Source organism: Piliocolobus tephrosceles, chromosome 5, assembly GCF_002776525.5.
Source record: "Piliocolobus tephrosceles isolate RC106 chromosome 5, ASM277652v3, whole genome shotgun sequence".
Lineage (NCBI taxonomy): Eukaryota > Metazoa > Chordata > Mammalia > Primates > Cercopithecidae > Piliocolobus > Piliocolobus tephrosceles.
The window spans coordinates 111,681,327-111,696,866 of NC_045438.1; the positions used below are offsets into that span (position 1 = coordinate 111,681,327).

The 15,540-nt window shown below is 39.0% G+C and overlaps 1 protein-coding gene across 3 annotated transcripts in view; it reads right to left on the reverse strand.

The window, feature by feature from the left end:
- The window catches only part of PRIM2 (DNA primase subunit 2), a 316,165-nt gene that overhangs the window by 300,304 nt on the left and 321 nt on the right, over positions 1–15,540 (reverse strand). The window contains exons 1-5 of one of the 3 annotated variants that reach the window (XM_023222958.1): positions 13,002–13,095; positions 12,095–12,257; positions 10,125–10,228; positions 6,385–6,464; positions 4,628–4,748 (exon numbers count right to left, since the gene is read on the reverse strand). In XM_023222958.1, coding sequence (XP_023078726.1) covers positions 4,628–4,748; positions 6,385–6,464; positions 10,125–10,228; positions 12,095–12,248 — 459 coding nt within the window. In that variant the 5' untranslated portion in view covers positions 12,249–12,257; positions 13,002–13,095. Of the gene's footprint in view, positions 1–4,303; positions 4,749–6,384; positions 6,465–10,124; positions 10,229–12,094; positions 12,258–13,001; positions 13,096–15,540 lie in introns of those variants that run through there. The other 2 variants (XM_023222960.1, XM_023222959.1) reach the window with 2 other exon arrangements.

A 15,540-nucleotide genomic window follows, 5' to 3' on the forward strand; every position in this document is an offset into this window, starting at 1 on the left:
AAACCTCACAAATCTGTGAGGTGGAAATCATTATTATCCTCTTATTTCTTTGAGAGACAGGGTCTTGCTCTGCAGCCCAGGGTGGGCTACAGATCATAGTCCACTGTAGCCTCCAACACCTGGGCTCAAGTAATCATCCTACTTCAGCCTCCCAAGTAGCTGGATTACAGGTGTGCACCACTACACCCTGCTATTTTTTATTTTTTGTAGAAATGAAAAACAGTATGGAAGTTCCTCAAAAAATTAAAAATAGAACTACCATATATTCCAGCAAAATCTATTACTGGGTATGTATCTGAAGGAAATGAAATCAGTATGCCGAAGACATCTGCACACCCATATTTACTGCAGCACTAATCACAACAGCCAAGATATGGAATTAACCTAAGTGTCCATCAATAGATACATGGATTTTTTTAATGCGATATATATACATAATGGAATAATATTCAGTCATAAAAAAGATGAAAATCCTACCACCTTCAACATCATGAATGAAACAGGGATATTACATTAAGTAAAAAAAGCCAGGCACAGAAAGACAAATATGTCAGATCTCATTCATATGTGGAATCTAAAAAAGTTCATCTCATAGAACTAGAGAGTAAGATAGTGATTACCAGCAGCTGGGGTGGTTAGGGAGGAAAAGGGGTTAGAGAGATGTTTGTCAAAGGATGCATAATCACAAGAGTATTAAGTTCAAGAGATCCATTGTACAACATAATGACTACAGTTAATGACAACAAATTGTATTGTTGAAAAATGCTAAGAGAGAGGATATTAAGTATCCTCACCACAAAAATAACTATGTTAATGTAATACACTTGTTAATTAGCTAAATGTAATCATTCCACTATGTATACTTTGAAATATATTTTACACAGTGAATACATACAATTTTATATGTCAATTTTTAAGTAAATTTAACAGACAAAAATTAAACACAGGTGGGAAAAATAAATAAATAGAAAATTGAGAAACCAGTTGGTGAAAGTTCCCAGAAAATAAAATAAAAAGAGAAAGATTGAATGTCAGGACAGAAAAGAAAATAAGAGTACCAATTCAGAAGATATAAATTCCAACAAACAAGAGATTATAAAGACATAACATAGAAAATAGAAGAAAGAAATTATTAAAGCAATAATAAAAAGAGATTTCCTAACTGAAGAATCAAATCTTCAGATTAAAAGAGCCTACCAAGTTCCCATCCCAGAAAAGTGAAAAAAGATGCAGACGTCACCATGAAAGTTCACTACACAAGGGAGTGGGATTGGCAAAGGACACAAAGTTACATGCAAAGAGTAAGAAGTCAAAATGAAATCAGGCTTCTCAAGAGCAACTCTAGAAGCTAAAAGGTTCAGCAAGCAATATCTCCAAAATGTCAATGAGAAATATTCCCAACATACAGGTATTTGCCTGTATACCAAGGCAAATTACACTCAAGTTTGACAGTATAATAAATACATTTTTCATACAATCTAGAACACAAAAAGTTTACCTCTGTTAATATATTAAGAAATAATTTGTATGACCACACTAGCACAATGGCAGGGGGTAAGGAACAGAGCATATGGGAACAAAAGTTTGTACACTATTGAAATTAACTTAATGCTAATCCCAATTAGATTGTTTTAAAATAAAATATAATTGTAATTCTAAGGGAAACCACTAAGAAAATAACTCAAAAACTATAGCAAAATAACAGCTAGAGAATTAAAATAGTACACTAGAAAGTACCAATTTAACACAAAGAAGGCAGTAATGGAGAAACAGAGAAACAAAAAAACCTTAAGACATAGGAAACACATAGATGGCACATGGAAATCCTAAGTTATCAGTAATTAAACATAAATGGATAAAACAATCCATGCAAAAGTCAGAGACTTCCAAAATGAATAAAAAATAAAAGAATATGATCCAACTATATGATATCTACAACAAACACACTTTAGATTCAAACACACGTAAAGGATGAAAATAAACAGAAGACAAAAAGACATATCACATAAACAACAACCATAAAAGATCTGGAATGGCTATGCTAATATCAAACAAAACAGACCTTAAAACAACAACAAAAAAAATGTTGCTAGAAAGGAACACTTCATGATGATAAAAGGGTCAACCCATCAAGAAGATTTAACAATTATAAACATACATGCACCTAACAAGAGAGCCCCAAAATAAATGAAGCAAAAACTGACAGAATTAAAGATAATAAATAGGCAGGGCACGGTGGCTCACGCCTGTAATCCCAGCACTTTGGGAGGCTGATGTGGGCAGATCATGAGGTCAGGAGATGGAGACCATCTTGGCTAACCCAGTGAAACCCCGTCTCTACTAAAAATACCAAAAATGATGATAATGTTCTAAAATTACATAGTGGTGTTAGTTGTACAATCTGTAATTACACTAAAAACCAAGAATTATACATTGTAAAAGGGGGCATGTCAAGATTTGTGAATTCTAGCTCAATAAATCTATTATTTAAAAAACTATACGTGACAATGCGTTGAGACACTCTAGAACTGGGGTCTCCAACTCTCAGGCCGCAATACCAGCACCAGTCCATGGCCCGCTAGGACCAGGCTGCACAGGAGGTGACCAGTGAGTAAGCATTACCACCTGAGCTCCACTTCCTGTCAGATTAGTGGAGACATTAGATTCTTATAGGAGTGCGAACCCTACTATGATCTGCACATATGAGGGATCTAAGATGTGCATTCCTTATGAGAATCTAATGCCTGATGATCTGAGGCGGAACAGTTCATCCCAAAACTATCCACATCCCTCCCCGCCCTGCCATCTCAGTCCGTGGAAAAATTGTCTTCCACGAAACCAGTCCCTGGTGCCAAAAAGGTTGGAGATAGCTGCTCTGGAATAAATAATAGACCTTCTCAAGGACACTTCTCTCTATAACCTACTAAAAATCAGTAATTTCAACAAAAGCAAAAAATAAACTATTTCTAATATGAACAGATAAATTAACTGTAATTGATAATTGCAATAATGGACTTCACCAAGGATAAAAGTTAAAAACAAAATGGAAGATGCAATGGTTTTGGTTCAGATGGTACCATGCATGACATCTATCTATGCAAAGGTAGATGTGACTTAGAAACCTCATGAAGCAAATGAAAGAAACTATAGAAACTGCCTCCCTAGCATATATTCAATACTAAACATCTACAAAATGTTTGTTAACTTCCCTTCACAGTCTCTTTTCCCTAACTCATATACTCCATAGTGTTCCTTGCTACAGTGGATATGTCTTCTACTTGTCAGACAGGACAATGTCTTTCACCTATTGCAACTTCTACTTTTTTACTTTATTTGGCTTCAAGCCATGCATTCCAACAACAAAACAGAGTCTCAGCCAGTCCTACTACCATCTGACTGCTCTAAAACTTTCAAAACAGAATTTTTCTACATTCCCATTGTGGCATATATCTACCTAAAAGACATAAATTCTAGGCCAGGCACAGAGGCTCACACCTGTAATCCCAGCACTTTGGGAGGCCGAGGCGGGCATATCACCTGAAGTCAGGGGTTTGAGACCAGCCTGGCCAACATGGCGAAACCACGTCTCTAAAAATACAAAAATTAGCCGGACATGGTGGCACACACCTGTAGTCCCAGCTACACAGGAGGCTGAGGCAGGAGAATCGTTTGAACCCAGGAGGTGGAGGTTGCAGTGAGCCGAGATCACGCCACTGCCTTCCAACCTAGATGACAAAGTGAGGCTCCATCTCAAAAAAAAAAAAAAAGACATAAATTCTATTTCCAGTACTTATCCCTGTTAAATAAGTTCCAAAGATCTCTTCTTTTTTATATAATTACAATAAGTAAATTATTCAGATTTATCTGCAAAACTATTCAGACAGATTTTACTCACAACTGACTTTTTGTTTTTTGGGTTTTTTTGTTTTTTGTTTTTTTTTTTTTTGAGATGGAGTCTTGCTCTGTTGCCCAGACTGGAGTGCAGTGGCATGATCTCAGCCCATCACAACCTCCACCTCCCGGGTTCAAGCAATTTTCATGCCTTAGCCTCCTGACTAGCTGGGATTACGGGCACGCAGCACCATGCCTGGCTAACTTTTGCATTTTTTATAGAGTGAGGGTTTCACCATGTTGGCCAGGATGGTCTCGAACTTTTGACCTCAAGTGATCTGCCCACCACAGACTCCCAAAGTGCTGGGATTACAGGTGTGAGGTACCATGCCCCGCCTGACAATTGACTTTTAAATAAAGTATTACCTCCTCTAAATTTCACAACTATAAATAAGTAACCATCACTTGTCTAGTTTAACACATTATTAATTTTGAAATTTTTTGGCCAACAAAATTTTGGTTAAAGGTGAACCTTTATAAACTAAACCTTCTTGTGCTTTAATAAAGCACATATTTAACAGAGGAACTAAATGTGAGACTTTGTTATTAAGGAGCCCCTTTTCTTCTAGTCATAGAGAAGGAAAGACATATTGCTATCCAAAGCTATTAGCTACTGTTTCAGACAGGTACTTGGAGAATGTAAAGAGAATACACCACACATTAGTACCAGCACTTAACACAGAAGGGAAAAATGAACGGTGAGAACAATTAGAAATAACTACAAAAATATACTTACAGCCTCAAACTGCAATTGGCTATCCTTTAAGAAATCCTGAATTTTATCCTTGGGTAAAATGCTGAATCTAAATCGAAGGAGATCCATTTCTTGTTGAATGAACCAGCGTCTAAGTTCTTCACTGAAATGAAGACAGAAAGCATGAGTACAAACTAAAAATCCAGTGATTATTAAATGTAAGAAATGTTTATAAAACAATATTCAGACATAAGCAAGATGCCAATGGACAGCAGTTAAAAACATGCAAGTCCTCTATCATGGTAAGGAGAATATCAATACCACATATCACAATCTTCTAGGCATGTGTTGGGTACAGGGTACAGGGGGTGTTAAAAATTAAAAGGATTAAATACAGAATGCTTCGAGCCTAGCTGCATTATTTTTAAATAACATAAAATACTTCATGCATTTAATGTAACTTCAAAATATTCATTTTATGTTAGAAAATAGGGGCTGGTACGGTGGCTCATGCCTGTAATCCCAGCATTTTGAGAGGTCAAGGCGGGCAGATCACCTGAGCCCAGAAGTTTGAGACCAGCCTGAGTAACTTGGTAAAATCCTGTATCTACAAAAAAATTAGCCAGGCATGGTGGCATGTGCCTATAGTCCCAGCTTCTCAGGAGGCTGAGGAGGAAGGATCACCTGAGCCCACAGAGGTTGAGGCTGCAGTGAGCCGAGATGGCACCACTGTACTCCAGCCTAGGCAATGGCATGAGACCCTAGCTCAAAAAAAAAAGAGAGAGAAAAGAGGAAAAAAAAAAAAAAGAAAATGGGGAAATGGGGCACTCCTTTGGCTTGAGGTGTCTTTATAAATGCCAAATAAAAGACACCAAATTTTTTAAAGCAACTTTGATCAGATTAACTTTGCAAAGGAAACTTTGCCTATGGCTTTACAGTTTATAATTTCACAAAATTTAATATGCACATGTATACCACAATATTTAAAAGCAATAAAATGTTCATTTATAAGGCAGATACTAAGGGGCGTTACTGTTATATAATAAAATAATTATCCTGCTGGATGCAAAATATGATTTCACATTTTTAGGAGGTTTTCACAGATTGTCAGCAATGTATTTATTATATAAATTTCATAAACTACATATGCTTTTTTACAGAAGAAAAACTCTAGAACCAAAATTGGTAAGTAATTTACCAATTATTATCTTGGGATAGTAAGCAATTCAAGAGTCTCACTTGATAAGCCTATTAATTAAAAAAAAGACAACCATAACTAAACTATGTGACCAAAATTAATGTGTGGGGAAAACCAGTTTTAAAAAAAGCAACTAACTTGACTACCTCTGGGTGGCACTATTAACTTAAAAAAACCAACTATCAAACAAAAATCTTAGATTTAACTGGCACATAGAGCTCAAATTCCAAAAACCTGTATCAAATTCAAGTGTGGGTTTCATTAATTGTTTCTTATAAATATTATCTTTTTTTGGCAGGAAAAATATCAAAAGTCCTTCCTCCCAATAAAATCCTTTCCAATTTAAAATCCCAAATGAAGAGTCTCTCTCATAAACTTAAAAAGTGTTTCATCAGGCAAAATTTTGTGATAGAATTTTTTTCAGTATTTTTAAGTAAACAATTTGCTCCAATTTACTATAACAGTGTTCAACCCCATGATCAACTGGTTCCTGATGTTATTCTGGGTTTTCCTATGTTCAGTACAACACATCAACTTACCACACACCAATTTATAACCCATGACACCAGATTTGACTGTGAGAATATAAACATATACTCACGACTGGCAATAAGCAAGCCGCAAAATAAAATGAGAAATATGATCTCTTCTTCGCGGTTCATATTCATCTTCTAAGTTTTCCTTAAAAATAATGACACATGAATAAAATAAATGCATTAGAATGGTAAGAGGTATAAAGAAATATTGAGCTAGCCTGAGCCAATGGTAAAGTAAGTTTCAAAAACATTTCTTTTTTTAGAGATGGGGTCTCACTCTACCACCCAGACTGGAGAGTAGTGGTCAATCACAGCTCACTGTAACTTCCAACTCCTGGGCTCAAGTGATCCTCCAGCCTCAACCTCCCAAAGAGCTGGGACTACAAGCGACACCCACCATGCTCCGCTAATTTTTTATCTTTTGTGTAGATGGAGTCTCAATAGGTTGCCCAGGATAGTTACGAACTCCTGGTCTCAAGCAATCCTCCTACTCTACTCTCTCAAAGCAGTAGAATTACAGCCATGAGCCACCACACCCAGTCCCAAAACATTTCTTCTTTTTTTTTTTTCCTTTTTACTTTAAGTTCTGGGATACACATGCAGAACGTGCAGGTTTGTTACAATAGGTATACACGTGCCATGGTGGTTTGCTGCACCTATCAACCCATCATCTAGGTTTTAAGCCCCGCATGCATTAGGTATTTGTCCTAATGCTCTCTCTCCCCTTGCCCCAAACCCCCTGACAGGCCCTGGTGTGGGGTGTTCCCCTCCCTGTGGCCATGTGTTCTCATTGTCAAAACATTTCTTAATATGTTTTTCAGGGTAATTATCATTTACCTTAAGCTATCAATCAGATGAAACCGAGAAGCAAACTAATCTCAACAAAACTTCTTGAGTTTGGACCCCACTATTTTCTTCCCACCAACCCCTCTCTTTTAATTTTCTTCTTATCCAGCCTATATCCAGGGTGCTCACCACTTCAACAACTTCTTACACCAACCTCAGCTTCTTTAATTTCAACCATTTGGCAAAACCTAGATTCTTAATCTACAACTACACTCTGCAGTCCTATTCTCAAAATGCTAAGAACCTCTGGAGAAAAAACGCAACTACGGGAATTTGGAAAATATAATTTCATGGCCTATAATCTCAACTAGATCCTTGCCAATAGATCCAAAATAATAAGCGCAAACATGTCTTGAGCACTTACTAGGTACCAGGCATAAAAGTGCCCTAAACATTTTTAAGGCATGAACCCATTTAATCCTTTAAAAAACAAAAAAAAAAAACCTACAAGGTACGCACTACTATAATCTTATTTTACAGATAAGGAAACTGAGGCACAAAGAAGTTATGTAACTTGTTCAGGGTCACAAAGTTTGTCCAGAGTAAGCAGCAGTATTGAGATCTGACAAAAAATCATCTTCCTCACCTCTCAGAAAATCTTCAGTCTTCACCAGTTGTCCCAAGACCCCTACTACAGCACCTTTCCCTTCTCTCTGAACACATGACTTCACCTACTTTACAGAAAATAAAGGCTACCAGGCAGACTCCTTCAGTCCCAAGCTTCCGCATACACATGTGTGTTGCCTTCCATCCATCTCTACAAAGCATCTCCTCTTCCTGGCATGAAAAGCTATATTAGTCCATTCTCATGCTGCTAATAAAGACGTACTCAAGACTGGGTAAACCCATAAAAGGAAAGAGGTTTAACTGACTCACAGTTCCCCAGGGCTGGGGAGACCTCAGTAAACTTACAATCGTGGCAGAGGGGGAAGCAAACACGTCCTTCTTCACATGGTGGCAGTAAAGAGAAGTGCTGAGCAAAACGGGGAAAAGTCCCTTATAAAACCATCAGATCTTGTGAGAACTCACTATCTAGAACAGTAGCATGGGGGTAACTGCCCCCATGATTCAATTACCTCCCACCGGATCCCTCCCACAACACGTGGGGATTATGGGAACTACAATTCAAGATGAGATTTGGGTGAGGACACAGCCAAACCATATGAAAAGCTAATTCCTGCACCTAAACCCCACAACCCATTTGCTTGTGCCTCTTAAAGACCCTGGCTTATCAAATGCTCTCTCAAAGTTTTATCTCCAAGCTCCCCTCTTCCCCATTCTATTCTAGATCTTCTGCTCAGCTTATAAACATGTTTAAGTATCTCCTGTCATATATGTACAAATGTGTGCTTGTGTATCTTCTCTTTTCCCTAAAACAACCTCTATATTCTGCCCTATTTTTCTCTTTTCAGCTACACATTTTAAAAGAGTACATCTTCTATATCTACCTCTCCACCTTCCTTCTCCAATCACTGTCATTGTTCTGGTCTCTGCCCCTACCTACAAGGGCCCATCCAGTTGCTAAATCCAATGGACACTGTACAATTCATCTTACATGATCTATCTTAAGCTTCTGAAACTACTGTGGTTAAAAGCACCACCACAGAAACAAAATACCCAGATTCAAATCTTGGCTCCACCATTTACCATCTTATGAGCTTGGGCAAATTATTCAGTCTGTGAATAAATAGGCTGTATCTGTAAAACAGGGATGATAATAATACCTACCTCATAAGATTGCTGTATGAATTACATACATGGGCTAATACATGTAATGCACTTAGAACAAGGTCTGGTATATAGTAAACATACTATTAATATAAATATCTGCTGTTGTTATTCCCTATTATCATTATTAATATCATGATCATTATTATTGAAACTCTAGCCCTCCTTGGCTTCTATGACACTACTATCCTGGTTCATCTCCTACTTCTAAGAAAGCTCCTTTCTATTCTCCTTCCCAAACTCCTCCAATTCCACTTTACCTTCAATACTGGTATTCCTCATGTCTTTACTTCCACCATTATCTCTTCTCTCTCAAATATCTTCCTAGGGTGCTCTTACCTACTCCTGGTGATTCCAACCTTCTGCTAAATCTATACTCCCACCAGATGTCTTCCTGTATATTCAGACCTGTATATCCAATTGTCCACTAGACATCTCCACAGGCACCTCAAATTCTTGTTAAGAACTAAACTCTACATCTTCCAAGACTTGCTTCTCCTCCTGCATATCACATCTCAAAATATTACCACCATCCACTAATTGCCCTAACTAGAAACCTGGGTGTCATTTATAACTCCTCTCTCTCCATTCCCCCTACAATCAGTCACTAAAACCTTTTGATCCTACCATCTTAATACCTCTTCAGCCGGTCCCCTTCTCTCATTTAATTCGGACTCTCATCATTTCCAGGCTTCTAACTGGTTTCCCTCCTAACAGACATGACCCTGTCAATCTGCAGTTGGCAGTCATCTTCACAATATGAAAATCTAACCACATCTGTCAACATGCAGCTCCACTACTACCTCTTCTGGAAAGCCATCCCAAACCTCCCCAATCTGAGCTGCATAATTATGTATGTTTTTGGAGTTCCTGGAGCATGCATCTATAAACACAGTCATCGTCCTGTATTGCACAGGATACATTTGGCAATGTCTGGAAATATGTAGGGGTAGAAGCCAGAGATGCTACTGATGCACAGGACAGTCCCTGCAACAAGGAATTATTAGACCCAAAATGATGTTAGTCCTGAGGTTGAGAAACCCTGCCATATTATAATCATCTGACTTCATATCACCCCTAATAGACTGAAGAATCTCCAAGCAGAGATCATTTTATAAAGACATGAGTCTTTATAAAAGCCCAGTGCCTAATATAATACCTTTCCCACAAGTGACACTTGATACATACATATATAGAAACTGAAGGAACTTTTTTTTCCGTTTTTACTTACTCTGTAGGAAAACTTGAGCTTTCGAAGCTCACTCTCCAACTTACTCTGGTATTGTTCAGTTCCTTTCACATAGCTCACTCCAAGATTTTCAACCGATTTTAACACTAAAAAAAAGAAAAAAGGTACAAATGCAAGATAATGTTTTAAAACTAAATCCAAGACAAAATCTATGGAGGGCAATTCCATAATTACTTGTTTATAGAATATGACAAGTAATTGCCAGTTTATTTCCTGTAACTACATTATATAAACTATATATGCTTATAAGATGATAATGTCCATCTATGTGCAGAAAATATCCATGTCTCATAGCATAACCTAATACCAGGGATTCTCAATCAGGGAAGAGGGATGGATGGTGAATAATCATTCCTGTACTGAGCTGCTGTTGCTGAGGAACAGAAAAGTATGTCAGTATGGGAAAAAAACTAGGCACTCCTTGTTTGCATCCTTCATCTGTGAGCTGCCTGTCAGGCAGCAAGCGTCATTCACTTGGCATAGATTCAACAGGAAAAAAGCATCCCTTCCTTTCCTGATGAAGCCGAGGACAGGGCACAACAGTGAAGAAGAAGGGCCATCCAATCAGCCAAATGAACCATCCTGAACAGATGCTACATACTGTTCAAAGGTTCCTAAAGCATCTTATCAATCTTTCCTCAGATGAATTATTCTCTGGAGGCATTTTTGAAGTCAAGAATGAAGAACTTCTAATTGTCTCATGAACATAAACTCCATGTCCCACAGGTATGCATATCCAAATTATGCATATCCCCTCATTCCTACTCTTCTTCCTGCCATGCCCATCTCCATCAGCAGAGTTTCTATGCATGAGATCATCCAAGCAGGAACTTCAGCCACTCCACACCTGCTCCCTCACTCCTGATATCCAGTCACCAAATCCTATCCATGTTACCTCCTCAGTATCCCTTAACTCTCTCCCTTCCTATCATTGCCATTGTCACTATCATAGTTCAGGCCCTTATCATTTCACCTCAAGTGCCAAACCCAAGGGACACTTTTCAATCACCATCTTAATCCCTATGAAGTATCTGACACTGCTAAGCTTTCTAAAACCCTTTTCTCCCTTGTCTTCATTCTTTCATTCAACACACAGGCACTGAGTGCCTCCTCTCTATATTAGCAGTGCTTACCCTGCTCCTCTAAGAATGATTAACAGTGTCTCACCTTTCATTCTGATTTCCCCACAAGGATATCCTGGAACATAAACTCTGAAGACAACGCTAGTGCTTCTGTTTCAATTCATGTCTAGCCCATTCTTTTCTCTAGCAACACACTGAGGATTAAGTAGGCCCACAGGACAATGGCTACATCCTTCTTACACCCCGATATCATATCATTAGAATGGCACAAAATGCCCTCCATACTCCTCCATCCACCCTGAATTCCTGAACTTGTTACTGTTACCTCAAATATGAAATTCTCTTTCATGCTCCAAGCCTTTGTATAGGCCATTATGTCAGCTTGGAAAAACTCTTCACTTCTTCTCTGCTGGAAAATTTCTACTCATTCTTCAAGGTCCAGATCACATTTCAACTTCTCTAAGAAGCTTATTTAATCAGACTAAGTCAGTCACTCCCACTTTGTTTCAACAGCACCACCATTTACTTCTAGAGCAGTTAAAATACTGAATTATGACTATTATTTTGGATGTCTGTCTCCATGTACTAGAATACAACTTCAACAAAAAATAACATTATTCATCTCAAAATCCCTGCCACCTAGAACATATGGCACTCAATAATATGCACTGTACAATAAATAAATGAATGAGTACCAAACCCTCAACAAATATTTCTTGAATGGATTGCTGAATGAAGGAAATGAATTATCTCAATAAATATTTGTTGAATGGATTGCTGAATGAAGGAAATAAATTACCTTCATTCCTTCTCACAAAGGGTAAGTAAGCTTCTCAAGAATATATACATTCTAATTTAAATAGTACTTACATTTAACTCTATCAATAGCCAAGTTTTCAAATTCTATTAAAGATATGTTTTCAGAAGGTGGCTGCAAGTAAAACTGAAGGCAATGAGGGTAGGAAGCATTCCTCTGGTCACCTGCCAACCTCAGCATCCTCCACTTTCTTTTGGAAAACTCCATCTTGGTCACCTTAGAAGGAAGCATATAAAAAGCATAAAATTATGGAAAATAAAGTTGAAAAAAAAACACGAAAAAATAATTACACAAACAGAAAAAAAAATGGACTTGAAGGCATGCACAAAATGTTAGCAGTGGCAATTCCTGGGTGACGTCCTTCTTTCTTTTCCAGATTTTCTACAATACACCTATAATAATTTTGTAATGGGGGTGGAAGAGGCGCTAGAGCAGACGCGGGTGGTGATCCTAATTTTCAGCAACATGAAAGTCAGGTGATGTTGCCTGCCCATTATAGGCCTGTGTGTCACTGCTCCGGGATCTTTACGATCCCAAGAGTTAATATAAGGTTTTACGTGGTCTGCAATCCTGAACTTAGAGGAGAGTGCTGTAGGTTCTGGCTAAATGAGGGTCTTACTTGACGGACTGGGTCCAGTTACTCACTTCCTCTGTTAGGACTCTGGGAAACAGAACAACTGTCTTTCGGAACTCCTTTTCGGGAGCATCCACAAGTGCCTTATAAAAGTTCCATCCCCAACACCCCTGCCCACTCCACTAGCAAACCTATCTGCCCCCAACTCCTCCCTGGTACCTGAGTGTCTGTCCCAACGAATCAACCAATACCCACCACTCTCAACCCGCCAAGTCTGTCCTTCTGCTCCTGCTGCCTGCAAAGTGATCCGTCTCGCCTTTCTCTCGACTTGCAAGCCTCAACAACAGGATTGCTCTCTGTCCTAAATTCGCGTGAGTTTCCCTTACCTGCAAGAATTCAAACTCGGGCAAACACAAACGCCGACAGCCACTGCTCCCGGGTGGCGGGAGAGTTCATATGAAACCGGAAGCGGAAGCGATTAGCACAGAAGGCCCGCCCTCCCCCACCTCCCCTTGGCTGGTTGGAGGGGGTTGCGCCTGGGGCTCTGGGCATGCTCAGTGGAGCGCGTCTGGGAGCTCAAGGCGTTTCATCGACTTTGGCAGCTTTAAAATGCTTGGATGTCAATGTTTTGGGGATTTATTTTTTCCAAATTGTAAGATGCATTTCCCGTACGTAGAGTCGGTAGCTTTTAACGGTTGAAACTGGGGTGCTGAATGCTAGTGGCGAAAACTCCCACACGCCGAAAATTGAACCAATGTAACTTCGTTTGGGGACACTAACAAATATTCCATATATTGAGGAGAATATGGCGCTTTAACCCGCAGGGCTGGCACTCATCACTTTCAATCTGGGGAGGAATGAGGGAAAAAGGCATTAGGATCCATTTTGCACCTAGCTCACTATTAGGGGCTCTTTTTTTCCCTCGTTTAATCTTTCAGCGACGTATAAGGTCCTATACGGTCGTATTACCCCCATTTGGCAGATGAGGAAACAGAGGTTACAAGATCATCGTTAGCTACATACAATACATAGTTTGAATTTCGTATTGAGCGGCAAACTCCTACTGGCAAGTTGCACGTTCAGTTCCCTCCCCGCTCCCCGGCAATGCCTCGCACAGAGTAAGCGCGCGGCTGAATTATCTGTGGAATGAACTAGAATGAATGAAAGAATGAACATTCGCAGAAATCGTTCTGCAGTCTACAGGAATTAGAAGAACCCAGCCTCGGAGGGAAGATAGGGTGGTAGAAGTGGAAGCACTGGAGATGACGCGGACGTGCCGCTTACTTTCCAGATGTCTTACTGCAGACTCAAGCGGCGCGTCAGAGCCACCACACCAGTTCTGTCTGTAAGATTTTCGAGAACTGGAAATTAACTTCACTTGTGGCCTCTAGGAGGCGTGCCTCGCTTACAGATGTGCTGGAATGAGGCTCCGGTATAGGTAGTCGTTAGGAGATCAACTGAATGCTTTGAAATGTTCATGTTTTTAGAAATGCAAAGTACATTGAAACAATATCAAGCTTCAAAGCATCTACCCAGCCTGGACTAAACTGTGGCTGGCACTGACTTTATACCAGGACCTGTTCTAAGTGGTTTACGTATCAACTCATTTTATTCTCATAACCATTTAAGATAGGCTATTCCCCCGCCTCCCGACCCACCACCACTACCCGAGACAGAGTCTTGTTCTGTCGCCCACCCTGGAGTGCAGTGGAGCGATCTCGGCTCACTACAACCTCTGCCTCCCGGGTTCAAGCAATTCTCCTGCCTCAGCCTCCCGAGAAGCTGGGATCTGTAATCCCAGCTAATTTTTGTATTTTTAGTAAAGACGGGGTTTCACCATGTTCGCAAGCTGGTATCAAACTCCTGACCTCGTGATTCGCCCGCCTTGGCCTCCCAAAGGTTATTATATTAAACCTATTTTCTAGATACGGAAACTGAAGAACAGAGAAGTTAAATGAAGTCAAAAGGACACATAATGTCAGAGCCATGTTCAAACCCAGAGAAACGCTCTAGGCCCCACTGTGCTAACGATCTCACTATACTAATTCCAGTAGTATGACAGCAGAGCTTCACCTCATTTCTTCCTCTGTGTATCAAATACATAATACAAATACTTCACCTGGTCCGAGGAAGACACCTGAAAGCATATAAATTGCCTGAAAAATCCTGCAGCACAGACCATAAGAATATTTACATGAATATCTTATCTCTGGATTTCAAACAAATTTAAATATTATAAATTACAAAGAAAAAAGACACAAAGACTTGACGATAAAAATACAAAATTACACATGTAATAAATTCACAAAAGTATTTTGCACTCATCAAACTAGCGAAAAGGTCTACCAAAAGTATAACATCAAAAAGGTTAATGCCATCAGGATACAAAGCAGTTAATTCATTAGGAAAAAAATCCTAAGACACAAAGAGAAAAATGGGAAAAGAAGAACAGTTAACTCATAGAAAAAATAACTAATGTTAAATATGAAAAATGTTTTTATCACTAGCGCAAATAAATTTTCTCCTGCAAAATTGCCAAGGATTTTATAATGAAATTACTCAGTGTTACTGTTTTGCCCTCATTTAAACCCTTGAAGGTCTTTATGATTCCTATATGGTGTAGTTCTTTAAATAATTATAGCCCTCTACTATAGAAGTTCTTTATCTTTTGGAAGATTAAGAACTTCTGTAGTAGAGGGATGTAATTATGTCCATGAACCACTGGACAATGTGATGAAAGTTCTCCTCAGAAAAATGCACCTACACACGCATCTATACTATTTCAAGAGATTCAAGATCACCGTATGTGGCTGGTCAAGAATTCTAGCACCACTAGGTTTTAAGCTTTCTTTGGATGAGCCCTTTTGTTCATCTTTGTGATCCCCAAAGTACTTGCTACAATATCTGCCCAATTAAGAGATGAAG